The sequence below is a fragment of the Phascolarctos cinereus genome, unplaced genomic scaffold (genome assembly GCF_003287225.1).
Source record: "Phascolarctos cinereus isolate Bilbo 61053 unplaced genomic scaffold, phaCin_HiC Scaffold_4;HRSCAF=312, whole genome shotgun sequence".
NCBI classification, from domain to species: domain Eukaryota; kingdom Metazoa; phylum Chordata; class Mammalia; order Diprotodontia; family Phascolarctidae; genus Phascolarctos; species Phascolarctos cinereus.
Window position 1 is genome coordinate 392,045,004 of NW_027555847.1, and position 20,678 is coordinate 392,065,681.

Here is a 20,678-nt window from a genome sequence, read left to right on the forward strand (position 1 = left end):
AAGAGTAAAAAGCCTCTGGGAAGGTTTAAGGCTTTGTGAATTAGTGTGAATTTGATGTCTTATCTAGCCAAGATCAGCGCCCACCCAAGGAGTGGTGATTTAGAATGAAGTAATTGTGAATATTTTTCTGGGAGGACACTTCTAGGTGAGATGCTCCAGTGTGGATTTTAGGGTATATAAAAGCCTGGGGAAGCCCTGGATAATTACAGAAAGGGATATGAGAGGCAAAAGCTGGCTGGTTGCTTTATAATTTTTCTGGAACCTATCTGGGCCAGGGGAGATGACTTTCTTCATATGTCCCTGCTCCTCAGGACCCCTCGAACTCCAGCTAATATTGTAGGTTAGGCACATTTTTTAGTTTAAATAGTTTTTTGTGGATTATTCCAGGAATTCAGCCACTTGACATCAGCTTTTAAAATGTCATAGTTTCTGAGATATTTAAGATATGATGTTCAGTGTGACTCTTTGTTCTACTCATGTAGATAACAGCCCCTTTCTTCTTGGTCTTTGTAATTCTTATTCATACATACTGTGTATTCAGCATGGTGCTGTTGATCACATTTATGGTGAAGTGGGAAGGCACCATGTGCCAGTTAGGCACTTTTTCAGTGATAATGGTGTCAACCTGCCTGTGTCTACCATGTGTACTAATCTTGCCCCTGGGTTTGGTAATTTTAGTTCACCAGCCACTGTTGTATTCTGTAATTTGCAGTTGCATACTACCAGCAGTAGAATATTGGATTAGACATGGGTTTTTTCAGTAGACAGCCATTTGGAATCATTGAAAGCACTTGCAGTTTCTTCGGTACAGTTCAGTCTATTTTATCTTATTTTTCTCTTCTATGTTGAACTGTATCTGTTTTGTCTATGTCATTTGTTCAACATGCACTAACTTGGTTGACTTGCCGTCCAACTACAGGTCACAATAATGGTGATGTACTTTTTTTTTAATCTTTTTTTTTCTAGGGAGGATTAATTCAGTCTTTTAAAAAATCACCATGGATTTCATTGATAATGCTTTGGCTGCTGACTATCTTTTTTTTTTTTTTTGCTTGAGTGCCTTACTTAACAAGTGGATGCTTAACAAATGATTGTTGACTTGATTTGAGGCAGTTAATGTGATGTCATCTGTTAATTTGGAGAACCCGACTATCACTAAGATAATTTTTTGTTAGATATTTTTCTTTATTCTTTAGCAGCAGATCTCCTGTGACACCGGGGAATGCCTTGGTGAGCATGATCTCCTTGTTTAAAAACAAAACAAAACATGTCAACACTTAGTGGATTGTTGAACAGAGTCATTTTTGTATTCATGGCAATTATCTAGTCTCATATAATTTTGAAGTATTGTGAGAGTGACATCTGAAGAGATATAAAATTTTATTTTGCTTTATTCATTTAAATGTAGTCTTAAAATTTATAAAAATAAGCACAGTGGATTCTTAGCTTTGTGACTGTCATGCTGAAAGACTTGTGGATATTTAACCTGGGGATTCTTATGGTTGCCTATGCCCAAAAAAGGGTTTGGTTTTTTGATAAAAATTATGTTTCACATTGATTACTGACTGCGTGGAAAATCTAGGTAGGTTTTTTTTTTGAGTTATTAGTAAAACTGATTTTTAAAAAATAATTCAAACAAGCATGCATCATTACTCTGCATAAAAGAAGAGTCAATTTCTAATTATCCATCTGTAATTCATGGTATAGATTCTTGAATGATACATTGCTTTTTTATTTAAGTACATACTAATTTTTAGGGGATGATGAAAGATGTTATAAAAGTCTTTGAATAGGGTAGTTTAATCCTTTAATGTTCAGTGTTAAATTTTTAAGTTAAATTTTACTTTCCTTTGGATCTTAAGTTATTTTCCTTGTTGTATAGGAGTTCCAGCATTCCTGATCCAAACTTAAAGCTAATTAAATGTTAATCTTTTTTCACCTTAGTTTTTTAGTATTATAATTTAATAATTTTTCCCTTGGACTTTGAGTGAGATAGTAAATTCTGTCCTTCATTATTGTTGTACTATTTTTAATTACGGTTGTCAGGTTTCTTGTAATGATCATAAATACAGCTTAATTTATGTTTATTTACCTCAAATTAAGTTAAAATTTCAGAATATGAGATTGAACAATACTTTAACATAGCAAAAAACAGTGTTTTATTTGTAGCCTTTTCTTTGAAATTTTTCTGACCCAAAGAAGAACAATCCAGGAGGATATTATATATATCTTTTCCAGCATATTGTAATTTTGTTTTATGCCACAATTTTTTAACATGTATTCACATATAGGAGTCAATAAATAAAAAGGGGTTTCATAGACTTTGAAAACATTTTTACACACTTTTATTACTCAGTAATAACACATGGGTATTCATAGTTCTCACATAAATATCAACCTTTTCATTCATGTTTCTGAAATAAAATATTTTGAAGATGTGCTTATTTAATTCATTCCTTAGTGACTCCTCTCTTACGTGCAGAAACATAGCCTAGCACAAATGGTCCTTTGTGACAGTACTCTAAAAGTCAGTAAGGTGAGGATACATCCCAGTTCAAAATTAGCATATCATGTTGCCCACTTTCCAGAGCAGGCAGTGAAGTTTTTCAATATAGTAAAAGCAAACTAAAGGATGCTGTAACCACCAGGACTTAAAACTCGCTGATAGAAAATTTCATTTGATTGTCTTCCTTTTAATCCAAATCTTTAAATAATAATGATTTTAAAAAGCAAAATTAGAGAATAAGTAAAACTTTTGCCTCTCAATGATTGGGTAAACTTGGATATTGAATATTTTAATATGCAGGCAAAATGTGAGAATTTTTTAAGGCAAATTGGAAAGGTTTGTGTGCATATAAACTGGTGATACTTTAAAAAAATGTAAGTACTGATCACATGCTAGAGTTTACATAAAGTTTTTTTCTTTATGTCTTTTATTTTTTAAATTAAATTTTATTTTTAGTTCCAAATTCTCTCCTTCTCTCCCTTCTCCATTATTGAGAAAGCAAGGAAAATTAAACCACTTATAAATGTGTGTAGAGAAGTAGAACAAATTTCCACGTTAGCTGTTTGCATGAAGATTAAATGATACTTTAAAAAATATTTTCTGTTATGTCTCTTTATGAAATGGCTTCATGGTTATGTGTGAATCAGTCAATCAAATGTTTATTAAATCCCTACTATGTACTAGGTTCCTAGGATCCAAAGCCAAAACAGTTTCTTCCCTCAAAGAACTTACATTCTGTTGGAGAAAAGAACATATATACAAAGCAGCTTTGTCTCTTACTGTCTTGGTGTGACATTAGGCAAGTTAATTAATCTCTCTGGGCTTCACTTTCCTCATCTATAAAGGAAGGGGTTAGACCAGATGACCTCTAATATCTCTTCCAGTTCTAAGCTGATGATCTTATGATCTTTATACAAGATAATTTTGGGGATAAGGAGATATTAGCCCCTAGATGCTAGAAAGCTTCATATCAGTGGAGGCATTTGAGCTGAGCCTTGGAGGAAAAGAGTGATTCTAAGCGGTAGAGGTGAATGAGGAGTGTATTCCAGCTGTGGGGGAGAGCCAGTACCAAAACAAGAGTTGGGAAATGGGAATCTTATATATGAGGAGTATAAGTCAGTATCCATAGAGCTCAGAGTACGTGGAAAGGAATTATGTGTAAAGAGACTGGAAACATTGGATAGGGCCAGGTTGTGAAGAGTTTTAAATGCCAAATGGAAGTTTATATTTGATTCTAGAACTGGAGTTGATTGAGTAGTGAGGTATGACATAGTAAGATCTGCACTTTAGGAAAACGACCGCCAGTTGTATGGAGTTCAGTTAGTAGGAAATTGCAATAGTCCAGGCAAGAGGTGATGAAAGCCTTTAAAAAAAAATAGGAACCGTTGCAGTAAGGAAATCTAGGACTAATTGATCTCAGTTTTTACTGTGGAACAAAGTAAAGTGGCAAGAACCCAGGTCCTATGGTGCATACCCTCACTGTACTCAGGTGTTGGAAGAGCCAGCCTATCCTACTCAGCCCACTGCTCACATAAGGGGAGCAGAGGAGATCCAGGGAAGGTATTTCTGCTTGGTTTCCAAGAAGCATGGGGAACAACAGCTTATGTAAACATAATGGAGGTGGGAGATGGAATGTCAAATGTGAGCAATAGCCATTAGGCCAGTTTGATTGGGATATAGAGTGCTTGAAAGGGAGCCGTGTTGTTGCAAGCCCAGAAAGATTGGCTGGAGCCAGATTGTTTATGAAAGGGCTTGATTTGTCAACCTGCAGAGTTTTGTATTTTATCCTGGATGTGTTAGGCAGCTACTAGAGGAGAAGATAATACTATCTAGACTCTCCAGAAGCACTATGAGTAATTTTTTTTAAACTTTTGCTGGAAATAATAATTTTCAAGAGAATAGTGTTGCCTAATATATCAGTCAAGCTGGAACAAATTCATGTTTTCCCCAGAAAGCGTTACTGTAGAACTGACAATTTGTCTGTAATAAGTATTGCTATTTCATTATTAAAGGCATTCAGATGTTTTTGTTCTTTTGTTAAACTATTTACTGTGGATTTTAAACCTTTTCTAATTTTTCCTTATTTTTCAGCCAAACCAAACAGGAAGTTGACTTTTCTTTATCTTGCCAATGATGTCATCCAGAACAGCAAAAGAAAAGGGCCAGAATTCACAAAAGATTTTGCACCAGTCATAGTTGAAGCCTTTAAACATGTTTCCAGGTATAATAAAATATTTTAAAATGAGACTTTTCCCCCTAGAATTTTCCCTTTCAGATTATAAAATATTTCTCTTAAAGATTCCTTTTCAGTCAGTCAAACACCAAGCATTTAAAAAATACCAAGTGTATGCTAATCACTATACCAGGTGCGGGAGATACCATAATGAAGACATAAGAATTCCTAACCCTCAAGAAGCTTATATACTGTTGGGAGAGAGAACATGTATATACATGTATACAAGCTTATTTTAAAGAAAACAGTAATTTGTGTTAAATATAAATATTAAATCTGTAGATTTTTAATAACCTTTTGAGAGCAGAAAGTATTGCCTTGCCTAATGATTTTTGGTATTCTCTTTAGTTTTTTCCTCTCCCTTTATTTGCTATTCAAAATATTGAATATGGTGGTTATGTGTTATGATGATTTTTAGTTTTAACTGTACCTCATAATGGTTTTCCAGATATGTATACTGAAATGTGGAATTGTCTTATCTTAAAATGATTATAAATCTTGAATAATTTTATCACAGTTTAAATTAAGTATGGCAATTTCATAGTAGCTATTAATTGCATGTACGTATGTATGTATAAAGGATTTTATACTCTTTCCTGAAGTTCTTGAGCAAATGTATGAAGGAAAAAAACCCCAGAAGCTAAGAAATAACAAAGCAAGTGATTTTAGATAAGGATAGCTCAAATGAGTTAATACAAATTATAAAGTCCAGTTGTGTCTTTTGCCAAGATAAGTCATATGAAACAAGGAAAGAAGACATCATACACTCTAAAAGTTAAAATTTGGTGTAGAATAGCAGGCACTTGTGTATTCATAGTTTGAGATGCTGCTATTTGTATTGCTTTTTTAATCTGTTCTGAATTACTGGTCAGTTCAGAAATTCCGTTCAAGATATTATTGATTCTGTTTAAAAGTACCTTTTTTAAAGGCCCAGAATTCCAGGTTTTTAACTGTTAATATTCTGTTTATGTTTCCTTCAGCGAGACCGATGAAAATTGTAAAAAGCATCTTGGAAGAGTGCTGTCTATTTGGGAAGAAAGGTGTGTTTATGAAAATGATGTGTTAGAACAACTTAGGCAAGCTCTCTGTAAGTATATGTAAATTTATGATTATTTTATTCACAAAATAGCATTTTTTTCATGAAAATAATTACATTTTCCTTTAAATCAGATGGCGATAAGAAGTCTAGAAAGCGTTCATATGAACAGATAAAGGTGGATGAGAATGAAAATTGTTCAGCACTAGGATCACCAAGTGAACCTCCACAGGTAGAAATGATCTCTTTCAAAAGAGAATCCTAATGTACAGGGGGTCTCACAAGTCTTAGTGCAGTTTTAAGCTTTAACAGCTTAAAGCTGTAAGTCTGAGACTTCTGATACTGCCTGTATGTGGTTGTAAATTACTAGTATTACTGCATTTTTGTTGTTAGTCGAACTCTTCATTGAATTTTGCTTTGGTAAATTGATCTTATAAATGTAAGGGTAAAGACAGATCCTCTGAACTAAATAAATGTCACATATAACCATTCGGATTTTTTCTTTACCACGTTGCTTATGTTTATTTGAAATAGGATTCCAGTCTCTTAATTGTTAGACTTCTCTTGGAAAAAATAAGATGTTCTGAGACAGCTTGTTCCTTCTAAGTAAATGATGCTTCATTAGATTGCTGGGTTGTACCTTTGAGATTCTCAAACTCATGTTTTTTATTGATATATGTTGTTGCTTTTTATTCTGTTTTTTTCTTTAAGTGATTTTTTGTGCTTCTAAAAGGACTCTTAAAAATTACTATAATGATAAGTAAAGGATTGTGGTGATGATTTCTGAGATCCCTTCCAGTTCTAAGTTTCCATTCCTCATTTTCTCCAAAGATGAGTTAGTATCATCCTTTCCATTTTGTACATTATGGCATCTTTCTTATATGGAGCGCTAGAATATTTTTGTTTCCTGGGTTTATATAGGATTCACTTATTAGCTGTGTGACTCTGGGTAAATTACTTAACCTCTCTGGATCTCAGTTTCCTCATCTGAAAAGTGAGGGGATTGGACTTAATAACCTTTAAGGTCTCTTCCAGCTTTAAATTTGTTAACCTATGATCTAAGTCGGAGGAATGTTATCTCTTCCTCTTTAAAGAGACTAATTTTCTTGGGGTCTTTCTCCATTCTTTCAGCTTTCTAATTCTAGCTTGCCTGATTTTGAGTTGAGGTAAGTATTGTATAAAGGAGAGGAAGTAGTAGATTTGTATTCTACCTGACAGGCTCTGGATATAGAGGGAATCTTACATGGGATATTTTCCTCTTAATTTATTCATCTTCCTTTCATTTTTAAAAGTACTAACTCAGAGCCCTAACCAAAGTACTTAATATTGTAACCTAGATTCCCTGGTTTACACCTTCATATATAGCCCTAAGTATATTCTCAAGGTTTTTCTCCTTATATTTTTTGATATGAAGAATTTTAGGAAGCTTGTTCTCATGTCAGAAATTAGACCCTACCCTCGTCTAAAAGTATGGCATCTTATTTTGGGGTCACCTTACCAGAATGAACATGACTTGTAGTTTTTAGGACTCTCCCTAGACCACTTGTTTTTTCTCTGTACTTTCATAAAACAGTCACTTGTATCAAAACCTTTTATCAGGAAGCCTGATTTGTCCTTAATGTAGGATAACTTATCAACTTGACATGTTTTTTAACTAGTTGCTAGTTACTTAGCCATTGTATTATAATTGAAAAAAATATTTAAATTGGTGAATTGAGAGTCACTTCCTTTTATCAATATGTTTGTTTCTCTAACGATATATAATCCCTGATATAAATTCTTACTAGCAAATTTTAGATTAGACACCTCTATTGACTTTGCCTCCTAACCAGTTAGATTGGTCCAGTGTATAGGACTCAGTTGATCTCTCTAGGATTTGGGAGTAGTAACCTTTTTCCTGATTGGGCCATGTCCTAATAAGACCCTCTGACATCTATATTCTTTCCAGAATTCTGGAAAATCCTAGAATTGGTACAAGAAAGATGCCTTATTGTATGCATCTGTGTGCTGGCTGGGGCAAAACAAAGAAAAACTCACAACGCCCATGATAAGCTTTGTTTGGCTTTATTTGCAAGCATGCAAGTGATTTGTAATTTTAATTATTGTATTGGAAATATCTCATAAATTTGACAAATTCTGGTTGCTTTAAGTAAAATAGTTGCTTTAAAATAGAGAACTACAAAGGGCAAATCATCTGATTTTTTTTTCAGGTATGCTTTGGGGTCTTGTGAGAGTAGGGGAACAGAGGGTGAGATTTTGTTTTAAGAATAAAACTAGTAAAAAATATTTTGGAGGTTAAAGATTTATGATTTTTACATCTTTACAGATGGAACTTTACAAAGAGTTTGACCTAGCAGACATACCATGAAGTTGCTTGACTGTTAAATTAATTTTAATTAACCCTATTGGTTTTGACAATTTTGATTCTGAAGTTGTCTGCTTTTTCAGACTATAGATCTCATTAGAGCCTTACAAGAACTTGAAAATGCAGCCTCTGGTGATGCAGCAGTTCATCAGAGAATAGCTTCTTTGCCTGTTGAAGTCCAAGATGTATCTCTGCTAGACAAAATAACAGGTGAGAAAGAATGATTCTGATTTTTGAATAAAATACAAGTCATGGCTTTGTTTTTAATGTGTTACCTACTTGTTTACTACCTTTTCTTGCATTGTAGATAAAGAATCAGGAGAACAGCTTTCCAAGATGGTAGATGATGCATGCATGCTGTTGGCAGATTACAACGGTCGATTGGCAGCAGAAATAGATGATAGGAAGCAACTTACCCGAATGTTGTCAGATTTTCTTCGTTGTCAAAAAGAAGCCCTTGCAGAGAAAGAACATAAGCTGGAAGTGCGTAACTCTTTAATTATTTGGAACTTTTAAATTAATATATTTGCTTCATGGCGTTTTCCCTGTTTAAGCTTTTAAGGCCTTTATTGTAGATTCTGTGAATTTTTTATTTTTATTTGTATATAAATATTATAGGCCATGCCCTAAATTTGTCTCTTCCTCCACTAATTGGGTTCTCCCTACTTGGACCAAGCCAGCCAAAGGAATAATCAAAAACTTGGACTAGCAGTATTCTGTTCATTTTTACAGGTAGCTGTATGGAAGACCATGCGTTAATAAAACAACTTGTTAGCATTATCAGTTTAAATAAGAGCATCTCCTTTTCTCTCCTGGAACAAAAAGCAGTGGAAAGACAGGACTGTTGTGAATATTTATTTTAATAGTAGTACTTTTTAAATTACTGCTTTTTTATCAACTGGTGGTCTTTTATGTAGTTGATTTAGAAATGAAAACAACTTGTTAGCCGTGAATTTTATTATGATTTATACAGTGGCCTAGTTCATATTATCAGAACTCCCCAGGATGGGGTGGGGAAATTTTGGACATGATCTGTAATCTTTTAGTGGTTAGGCTTAGGTAAAATGTTTTCTGCTTTAGCAACTGCGTAGTTTGAGTTTTTCCAGTATCCAAAGTTCTAGATTTAGGAGCAGTTAACTGTAAACTTTTGAATTTATCTTGACAGTTCCCGAATTGTCAGTTTGATTTTATATTCTAGATGAGGGCCAGCTGTTGTTATATATCTTCTCCAATTGCCAATGAAAATAACTACCTGAGTTTTCCTTCTTCAGTGACAGTAGGAGATGGGAACTTTCCCACTTGTCATCATCCAGATTAGAAGTGAAGAATATGCTAGTTGGTATAATCAGCTTGCCAGTCTCAGGATCTGAAACAAAGCATCATGCCCATTCAATCCTCTGCATTCTTGTGTATTGTCTAGTCTTCAGAGCAGCAGCAGCATCATGCACACATGACCTAGAATCCACATAGACTACTAGTAAAATTTTGTACTTACAACATATGAGACACAATGGATGAAATATATGGAAATTTAAACACCAGACATGCTGTTGCATTGTTTCTCTTGGCCTCACTTGACCTCTCTACTGATACTCACTCTTATGTCTTAGGCCCACTGTGCTCACAGACACATATAGGCCACCAACTCTTTATACCCTGGCTGATTGTAGACTGACAGAAAAATTAAATGGAGCAGCCAGCCTATATTTCACCATGGTTAGAATATGTTGTATCTCCCTTAATCATTTGGCTTTCCTCCAGTCACCATTCATTCAGTAGTACTTCTCTTCTTCCACTACCAGTCCACCACATGAAAAGGAAAGGAATTGTGGTATTTTAGTACATCTCCTTTAAAAGCTTTTACGTACTCACATTTCATTTATTTATTTATTTGTGGTATTTTGAAAAATAAAGATAAATCTGATAAGTTAACAGCTATTGATAGCATAATATGATTTAAGCCATAAGCTAATTTTGCTCTTGCTTATTTTCTTCTTAACAGAATTGAGGGTAAGTAGTATCATGCACAGCTTTTGACTTTAAGTGTGGTTTCTTTAACTTCTATCTAGCTTCTATTGCAGGTGTTGGACAAGGGCGTATCTTCTAATGACGTCGTCATCCATTAGCACACCATCCTGCTAAAAATAAATATCAAACTCAAAATCCTGTATTGTCTCATGTTTTTAAAAAAAAAAATGGAAGAAGATATTTTGAATTTTTCCTCGATTACCTTATACCACTGTCTCACTCTTTATTTTTTCCGCAGTAGCTAGTTATATCCCATGGTGGATTTTAACATTAGCAACATAAGGGAATTTCTTCAACACATTAATTCACTTTTATTAGCATTGACTTTCCTACCTAATGTAGAATTATAATTGATCATGTTAGAGAAAAACCTTATATCCCTTAAACTTTATATTGTAACTAATGAAAACATAGGATTTTTTTTTAAGGATGAAAACATCCTAGAAATTAATTAGACATATTAGCTGTTTGAAGATTTATTTTTGGTCAGACTTTACAGAAACGTTAAAATTTTAGCAATTAGGTGGGGTTTTTTGTCTTAAAAAATCAAGAGAAACTCAAATCTGTATCGTTTGTGCTTATCTGGTCTAAGAAGTAGCTTTTGATAGCATATAATTTTAAAATACTTGAATCATGTTAGATATCTGAAAATTGATTATCAAATTGTAGCATGTTAGGTCCCCCAAAAAACTTAGTATAAAAACTGTTATTTACCGTGAAAGAGAATTTAAAATATTTCTTAAAGTTTACCAGCCAATTGTCAGTCTTTAAAAAAATTCATGACTAAAAGTTGTATAATAATCAGGTTATTGATGTAAATATAGATGTTTCTAATAGTAGAATTATTACGTTATACAGAAGTTCAAGATAGTACCCTAAAGACATAAATCTAGACATGACTCTAGTTCAAAATTCTTTTGTATCTGTTAGAAATTGTATCAGGGCAGTGTTTATCAGTTTTAGGTTAAGAAGTCAGTAGCTAGAGGATTTAAAAATTACTTTTTGAACTTTTGAGACATGTTTGAAATTATAAGTGCTTTATTTTATTGTATTACCATTTAACTTTTTTCACTTGAGGAAAGTTTAGTGTTTTTCACTGTTCTATTTTGGAAAGAGGGGGTGGTGGCAATTGAAATAAAGATACATATACATATGAAAACTTTAAAAGGAAACATCCATTTTAATAGATACGCTTAACAAAATACCTTTAAAAAAACACCAAAATATAAATATGTGGTTTAAAAAACACCCTAGATTTGGGCTGCTCACTTTTTTAGCATGTCATTTTGTATATATGTAATTTTAGAAAATTAATAAAATGGCAAAAAATAAAGCATACACTTAAAATGCACATATTCAGTAACTATATTAGTTGCTCCAAGAGGAAAACATTTTAGTTCCAAGGTCAGAAATCAGTTCACTGAGAGAGAAACCCGAGTCTGTCTTTTGGGTGGGGTCATTCTGAACGTCACATACCTGTACTTCCTCCAGATAGATGCCTCACATCATGAATCCTCTGGTCCTTCTGCTCATCTATTTATGGCCTAAAATTTCTTTTCAAAGTTAAAATATAAACTTAATCTTTGGCATAAATTTAAAAAATTCAAAGCTGTAAAAAGTCAGAAATATTTACATTAAAAAATACATATTTAAGAAAACAACTTAGTTGTATTCCCCATTAGTGTTTTTCATTTGAATACATATAAATTTTTATTCTTTTAACGGTATACCTTTTTAATTTGCATACCATATGACCCTTTCAGTATTTCTTTATTGGTTACTATTAACATAGTAATAGGCCACTGCATTGTTATTTCACACTTTGTTCAAGTCTTTTACAACCATTAAACACATAGTTTATTTTTCCATTTTTTTTTTAACTATTGCAGGTCAAACAGCTATGTATATTTTAGTTTTTAGAGAGGCTTTTGTCCCTCCCATCCGTCTGTGTCCCCCCCACCCCCGTTACATTCTTAGGGTATAGTACTATTAATAAGCTTACTTAGTCAAAGGGTATACATGAGTTTGTTTTGGGGTTTTTTTTTGGAATTTAAGTAATATTTTCCCCCCAATTAAATATTAAAATGATTTTTAACATTTTTTTAAAAGTTTGAGCTCCAAACTCTGCCCTTCCCTCCTAATCCCCCCACTACCCTGAGAAGGTAAATAGTCTAATGTAGGTTATTATATATATGCCATCATTATATGTGAGTTTTTAACTCTTAGATTGTTATCCAAGTATACTGTACCACTTTATAGTTCTTCCTTAGCTTAAAATTAGAATTGTTCATGGACTAATTAACTGATGAACATTTGCTACATATTTCAATAAATTAAACAAAAAGATAATTCCCATTTTATGACCGGAGTTTTGGGAAAATAGGAATTTGATTTATCTGAAAAGATGGCTGCTTGATTAAAATAGTGATATTTGCCCATTCTGTAACTTCAAGGAAATTTAGAACCTGTCCAAGATTTTTATAATGAACATTTTAAAATATAAGAGTTTAAAAATAGAGATTTAAACTTTTATCTGTTAATGTTTTAGTGTAGTTCCAAACAGTTAAAATGTTGAAAAGGTTACTGTTACAAAGAGCATGCAGTATAGCATGTAGAATATCTATTACTTAATAGGAGCAGTGTACTGAGTTAAATTCAGAAATTATTTTGGAAATTGGCTAACAGGTTTAAAAGGGAATAACTATATTGAGTTTTTTCATTTTCCTCAGTTTATGAAGTCTCAATAGCATAGGGTTATAAATTTAGAGCTGGAACTGCTTTTATTATCATTATTTTTTTTTTTTTTTTTTTTGGCTAGGCAGCGGGGTTAAGTGACTTGCCCCAGGGTCACACAGCTAGTAAGTGTTATGTGTCTGAGGCTGGATTTGAACTCAGGTCCTCCTGAATCCAGGGCTGGTGTTCTATCCACTGTGCCACCTAGCTGCCCCTGGAACTGCTTTTAGGGCCTGGAGTATAGCCTTATTTGTTTTACAGATGAGGAAACAGGCTCAAGAGTATTTGAGTAGCTTGATCAGGGTCACAGCTAGTAAGTGCTGAGGCAAGATTCAAACTCTTGTCTTCCCTACTCCAAGTCCAGCATTATTTACTGGGCTACTTTAGCAGTTCCTTAAATATATTTAAAGTCTGTATTGTATGATGCCTAGAGTAGGAGACTGAATAAGGAAACCATGGACAGAACTATTTTAAATAGTTTAGAAATTGTCTAATGAAATCCCCTGTTTTTAGATAAAGAAACCAAGGGCCCAAAGATGGTAAATATTTTGCTATAGGCCACGCTGTTAGCTAAAAAGTAGCAGAACCAAAATTTAAACCCATATTGTCTTCTGACTTGTTTCCACTAGAATGGCCTTGCCCACATCCTTTAGATTCCTCTTCTCTAAAGTATGTCCAAAACTTACTACTGTATTGAATAACTATGAACTCAAAGAGATAGATTTCTTATTTTAAAAGTTTAATCTTTCTGTAAAAATCCACCTTTTCTCCTTCTGTAGCCCCTCCATTGAAAAAGAAGGAAAAACAAAATTTACAAATATGTATAGTTAAGCAAAACAAATTTCTAAGTTGGCCATTTTTAAAATGTCTTATTCTACACTCTGAAAGTTCTTTGATCTAACCATGTTATCATTTTATGAACTATTCTAGTTCTACTGATTTTATTCTGCATCAGTTCATACAAATCTTCCCTGGTTTCTCTGAAACAGTTCCCTTTCTCATTTCTTACAGCACAGAGGTGTTCCATCACATTTATATGCCATAATTTATTCAGCCATTTCCCAATTGATGGACACCCCATAGTTTCCCATTTTTTTGCCACCTTTGTGTTTACTTAGATTGATTTTACTTAGGACGAACCCCTCCCTTAATCTATTCTTTCTGATTTCCACCTTTTCCTCCTCCTCCTATTTCTCTTTTGAGTGAAATATGTTTCTGTACCCATTTGTGTGTGTGTATTCTTTACTCCTTTGACCAGTTCAGATGAGAGTGAGGTTTGGGTATCACCCCTCTCCCACCCTTCCTCATGTACGTAAGACTTTTTTTCTTGCCCTGATTACATAAGATAATTTTCTTTAACCTCCCTTTTCCTTCCACCTAATGTATTCCTCTTCTGCTTCCATTCTTAAGATTATTAAGACAAAACAGTCCACTCCCAGTCCTTGTCTAATTAGACTATTCTGATGACTATAAGGTCCAGAGTGGGGCACAGGAATCATCTCCCTTTATTTGAATGAAAGTTTATCCTTATTCCTTATGATTCTTTTCATTTTTACTTTGTTTCTCTTTATTCCTTTGTTTACACTTCAGAGATTCTATCCAGCTCTGATCTTCTCATTGGAATTCTATTTCATTAAAAGCATAATTTCCTCCTGGTATGAATAAACTGTTGTATTTGGGGGGGGGATGTAGGGGAGTAAGTTATCTGGGATGATGTTTTCTAAGTTCTCTGCTCCTTTTTAGAGTGAGTGATTCTGACTGAGTCTCCTTTGTACTTGAATTCAATCTTTGTAACTGCTTGAAGTATTTTTTTTCTTTCACCTGGAAGCTCTGGATTTTGGCTAAGATGTTCCTGGTCGTTTTCTGTTTGGGTTTTCTTACGATAGATGATAACTACGTTGCCCTCTGGTTCTAAAAGATGTGGTCAGTTTTCTTTTAAGATTTCTTAAAATTTGATTCTCTAGGTTCTTTTTTTGTAATGACTTTCAGTTACCCCAATGATTTTTAAAACTTTCAGCTTGATCTGTTTTCTGGGGTAATTGTTTTTGCTATGAGATACTTTACATTTTCTAGATTTTTCATTCTTTTGATTTTTTTTAATCATTTATTTTTTGAAATTAATTTATTTTTAGTTTTCAACAATCACTTCCATAAGCTTTGGAGTTTTAAATTTTTTTCCTCCTCCCTTTCCACCTCCCTCCCCAAGACGGTGTGGAATCTGATACACATGTACATTCGTATTAAACATATTTTCACATTAGTCATGTTGTAAAGAAGAATTAGAACCAATAGGAGGAACTACAAGAAAGAAGAAACAAAACAAAACAGAAAAAAAAAAACAGCAAATAGTGTGCTTTGATCTGCATTGAAACTCCATAGTACTTTTTTGGATGTAGATGGCATTTTCTTTTCTTTCTTTCTTTTTTTTTTTTTTTGTAGGCAGTGGGGTTAAGTGACTTGCACAAGATCACACAGCTAGTAAGTGTCAAGTGTCTGAGGCTGGATTTGAACTCAGGTCCTCCTGACTCCAGGGTGGGTGCTCTATCCACTGTGCCACCTAGCTTCCCCATATAACATTTTCCATCATGAGACTTTTGGAGATGTATTAAATCCTTGCAATCCTGAGAAGGGCTAAGTCTTTCAAAGTTAGTCATTGCACAATGTGGCTGTTAACTGTGTACAGTGTTCTGATTCTGCTCACTTCACTCAGCATCAGTTCATTTGAGTCTTTCCAGGTTTTTCTGAAGTCTTCCTGTTCATTTCTTATAGCACAATAGTATTCCATTACATTGATTCTTTTGACTTTTAAAATATTTCTTGTCTGCTGAAGTAATTAATTTCTCTTTGGTTCATTCTAATTTTCAGAGTTTGTTTCTTGGGCAAGGCTTTGTATTCTCCTGTCAAACTGAGGTAATTTTTGTAAAAGCACTTATTACAATGCCTAGCAATACAGTATTTGCTTAATACATGTGTATTTCCTTCCCTCCCCCTTCTCCTTTCCTATTCTTCCACAGCTTTGATTTCTTTGCATTCCCCCCCCCCCAGCTCTCATTTTTTCATTTATAAAAACATTTAAAAAGCTTGTTTCTTCTCCCCAAAATTCTGGTTATTTCTGTGCTCTAGCTATGTTTTCCTTTGAAGCATTGCTTGTAGATCATTTGTAGTCATTCTTTTGGGTTTGTGTTTTGAGTGTCCCTGTTACCATAATAGCCTTTTATATTGGGATTTTTCTATATTTACTTCTTACAGATTGCTCTCTGACTTCAAACTTTTTGTTAGGGCTAGACTACGTGTACTTCTTGAGTGGTCCTGCTTTTGCTTTCTTGGTGGTAGTGAGTATTGTGTTATTCCATGATCTCAGGGACAGCTCAGGCTGGGGACCTGTAAACTTCCAGTGGGTTCCAGATGTTCTGATCCAGGGCATAGTCTCATTGCTGCCCCCATAAACTAATCTCTTCAAGTTCCTCCCCTGGTTTTGGATTTGATCAATAAGTCTATAGGCTTACCTCCTTTGGAGTTTTAGTAGATTGCTGCTGTACTCTGTGCCAGTATCAGATTTCTGGAAAACTCTGCTGAATCAAGGGACAGAACTGGAAGCTCCCCTTTGTTCTGGTATTCTTCCCCTTGTTATTCTGCTGCAGACTTCAGGCTGAGCTGGAGGCTGAAACTGAGACCTGTACCCCACTCTTGGGGTTCAAGCTATACAACTGCTGTTTATTTCTTAATTTACCCCTTTCCATAGCCTAGGACCTGCTGTGTTTCTTCACCATGATGTCATACCATTAGGTCCAGGGCCATTCTTGTGACACAGAACTGGTTAGTGAACGTCAAAACTGCCACTTCTAGCCTTTTCTTGCACCATGCATAAATTTAAACCCCTGTGTGCTGGATCTGAGACTACTTGCCCCGTTGTGTAGCCTCTCTCTGTGCTAAAATGATTTCCACGACATGCATCTGGCCAGATCCTTTCTCTAAGTGTCTGCTAAGCTCTTTGGTTCCATGTTTTCACCTGGCCTAAAAAAGTGACCTCCCCTCTGCCCCCCTTTTTTAAATTTTCTAGTAAGGATTTGATCTGTTGCATTTCCTAGATTCCTTTGTAGAAGAGGGGTGTGTACCCATGTGTACCCAGGAGGGAAGGAGGAGGGACTTTACTGCTACACTGTCATCTTGGCTCCCAAGTTACTTTTCTGTATTGTAATCCCCAGAAAAGATTTTTGTTGTTCATTCTCGTGGAGAATAGGATAGGTTAAGGAGAGGGTGTTTAATAAAATAAAAACAGATTGGCCAAGTGGGATTATCATGTGTCTTATGCTTATTTGGTTTTCTACTGCTTCCTCTTGTTGAATATTTATACTGAAGCAACATAAGTTTAATTAAGACAATTTTTCCCACTATATGTATTTGATAGAGCTTTAATAGCATTTCTTTGACAACTATATTATATGAAGGTATAATTCTTCAGAAGGTATATAGTATACATTTTTTTTTGACAAGTTTTGAGTGATTTGGCCAGAGTCATGCAGCTAGTAAGTGTTATGTATCTGAGGCCGGGTTTGAACTCAGGTCTTCCTGACTCCAGGGCCGGTGCTCTATGCACTGTGCTACCTCGCTGCCCCTGTACATACATTTTTAAAGAAGTTATTTCAGTTCATATTTGGGAAATCAGTTTTTTAGTTAGATAAGAAAAGAATAATTTGTTATCTTGTTTACTAAATTAATGAAAGCACTTATTTTTCAGTCATTGGAAATTTAATCTTTTGATTCAGCTGGGTAATCATAGATATGTAGGTGACTGAGTGTGTAACTTCTTCCTTATTTAACAATCATGTTTCAATGATTGCATTTCCTTGAGGAATATGTGTACATCTAGAAGCTAAAATGAACATCTTCCAGTGGAATTATAAGATTATGCTAGTAATTTCAGTGAGTTTAATAGTAACATAACATTTTAAGAAATCTGTTCTAAGAATATTTCAGGGTGATGTCATTAAAGGAAGTATTAACAGTCCTTATAAATGTAGTTTTATTACAGGAGCTTTTGAAACTTGGAAAGTATTGCCACATGGTAATAGTTTTAAAATAGCATCATGTATGACAGTTATTAAATGCTTTTATCTTACGTTTCTTAAATGTTATTGTCACTACAACTTAGGCTTCTTTGCTGGCTCATCTTCCACATCATGCCTGTTAAATGTTGAGGTTACAGAAGGTTCTGTCTTCATATGAAAGAGATGTAAGTGAGGTTGTAGTGCTGGTGATGGATTCAGAACTTTTTGAGGAGTGGGACTCGTAGTTAGTGGGACAACTTGGAAAGGAAGTATCTAGTTGAATATTCCAAAGATTTGTCCTTAGATCTATGATACTAAATATTTTTATTAATAATTTAAGATCATAGAAAATATGCTTACTTAATATTCAGGCAACACAGTGGCAGCTAACACTTTGCATTGTCATATTCCAAAAATCTAATGATGACAAATGTAAAGTCATACACATAATCAAAGTACAAGATTTGGGAGGCATGGCTAGATGATTAAAAAGATGTTGAAATTTTGATAGCCTGTAAGATCAGTGTTCATCATTAGTCGCCCTGCCTTAAACCTATTCCTTTTCCTTTTCTCAGTATTTCTCTTGAGTGGTTATCCTAGTGGTGAGAACCTTGAGTCCTCTTTTTTTAGTTTTTCCTTTTTTCCTATATCTAAAGATAACATCTAAGTAAGCATGTCAGTGAAATTTTCAAACTGGCGCATAGGTTTTAGATAACCATGTGTCCAAAATTCTCAAAGAGAAATAAGTACTGCTGCAGTTACAAAATTTAATATTAGTTTAATTATAGTTTTAAAAAGCTAATTTAGCACTTATTCAGAATTCATATGGTAGCTAAGCTTAAGTTTATACTAATAGTATGAGCTGAGCTTTAGCAGACATGTCTAAACTGTATTTCATGGACTTAATACTTCCAAAGCATCTGTTTTGGACAAAATTTGTCATACTTATTTATGATAAATTGCTATGCTAATTAGAAACCATTCTTTCCAATTAGTAATCCTTAATACAGAATGTCTTTAACAAAACACTATTAACCAGTACTTTTTTAGCCTAATCAGATTTTTTTGTATGTACTTAAAAGTAGTAAAACTTCCTTTCTTTAAACATTTTTATTAATTTAGACTTTTTAGTAATTGCTCTTGGCTTTATTACAAAAATGATCACTGCCCAAAGTTTTTTAAAATAACTTTTAATAGGTGTCAAAAGAAAAAAATATTTTTTGTAACCATTTTGGCCTTAAGTATTGATCAGATAGATTTCTACACGTAGACATTCTTCCTCCTACTCATCTCTTATGTTAAAGTAAAAAATTGCGTATTCATTTTGGAAATGTTGGTCCCAAAGTGAATCTGTTGCTGACTCTTTAATTATTTGTGTGCAACTTGCTTATTTAGCATTAAAATTTGATTCCATGTTTTTTCTGAAATTACCTTTTTTCTTAGAAAAAAAGATTTTAAAAAGATAGCTGGTGTTAAGTAATTTGTATGAGGAAAACAAGACTTGATAAAGTCTTTTCTTTGACATTTTTAACACTGCCACTGTTTTTTCTTGTTCACCTTGAAGTCTTGCAAATATCAAACACTCATGTTTAATGTAATCAAAATGGTTTTTTGAAGGGAAATAATCTTTGTTGTGTAATAGTCAATGATATTCTCCATTGGTGTGAATAATTGCAAGGTTATATTTAAATTTAAGAAATAGCTTCCAGATTCTTATTTCCAACCAGTATTTATAGTTCCTATACTTTTTTTCGAGAGAAGCTTTACTATGTGTATTTCTTTATGAAGGCAATGTAGAATTAAAAAGTATTTAGAAATTATAATTTTGTTTTGCTTCCATTATGATTCTCAGTTCCGTTCTCCAGTCTGCAGTTTTAGACAAGGGCCTTTTCTGTATATGAAAATAAACCTTAGAGCTCCTTGATGTTCTGTTATACAAATGATATCAAAAGGTATCAAAAGGAATTGCTAAACTATTTTATTGTGCTTATTTTGTAACTCATCAACTATAGACAAATGCATAAAAATTTAAATGTCTCTTCTATGGCAGTATGTACTGTGCTAGACTCTAGGAATGTAAATACAAAAGTGAGATAGCTCCTTGCCCTCAGGGGCTAACTTGTTTCTGAGGGCAGGAGGTGCAATATGTTAACAGACAAGTAAATTATATACGCACACAAAATAGTGATGGGCAGAGCCACTAACAGTCATGGAAATCAGACAAGCCCTCTGGAGTGGGCATTTAATCTAAATATTAAAGGAAAATAAGAGTTCCAAGGGATAAATGGGAAAAGGGAGAGCATGTGTACAAACACATGAAAACAGGAGGTAGAATGTCATGTGTGGGGAACAAGTAAAACAGAATTTGAAAAGCTTTTTTCCAAGGCAAAACAGTTGTAAAAGAGCAGGACAGCAATTAGTACATCATAACTCATGTTAGCATCAGGTAAAACAAAGTGTTACCTTTTTATTTTGTATCTTAAGTATATGTAACTCTCAATGTCAGTTTGGTCATTTAGTGACTCTTAAAATGGACAATAATGCTAGTAGTTATCTGTACTGTCCCCAAAGTTTAATGTTAAGTGTTTTCTTAGCCTTTGTTCAGTCTATGGCTTATTTTAGCAATTTGTGTAAAGTCATATGGAATTAAGGCAGACATTCTTGTAGGTTGTTAATATGTGGTTAGTTTAGCCACTTCCTTTCAGGGATAAGAGATCTAATACTGGAAG

General features: G+C 33.9%; 1 protein-coding gene across 4 annotated transcripts in view; it reads left to right on the forward strand.

Moving 5' to 3' along the window:
* RPRD1A (regulation of nuclear pre-mRNA domain containing 1A) overlaps positions 1–20,678 on the forward strand; it is an 87,761-nt gene that overhangs the window by 30,250 nt on the left and 36,833 nt on the right. For 3 of the 4 annotated variants that reach the window (XM_020985691.2, XM_020985690.2, XM_020985693.2), the window contains exons 2-6: positions 4,598–4,727; positions 5,720–5,826; positions 5,910–6,007; positions 8,224–8,350; positions 8,448–8,623. In XM_020985691.2, coding sequence (XP_020841350.1) covers positions 4,598–4,727; positions 5,720–5,826; positions 5,910–6,007; positions 8,224–8,350; positions 8,448–8,623 — 638 coding nt within the window. Of the gene's footprint in view, positions 1–4,597; positions 4,728–5,719; positions 5,827–5,909; positions 6,008–8,223; positions 8,351–8,447; positions 8,624–10,221; positions 10,307–20,678 lie in introns of those variants that run through there. The other variant, XM_020985692.2, reaches the window with a different exon arrangement.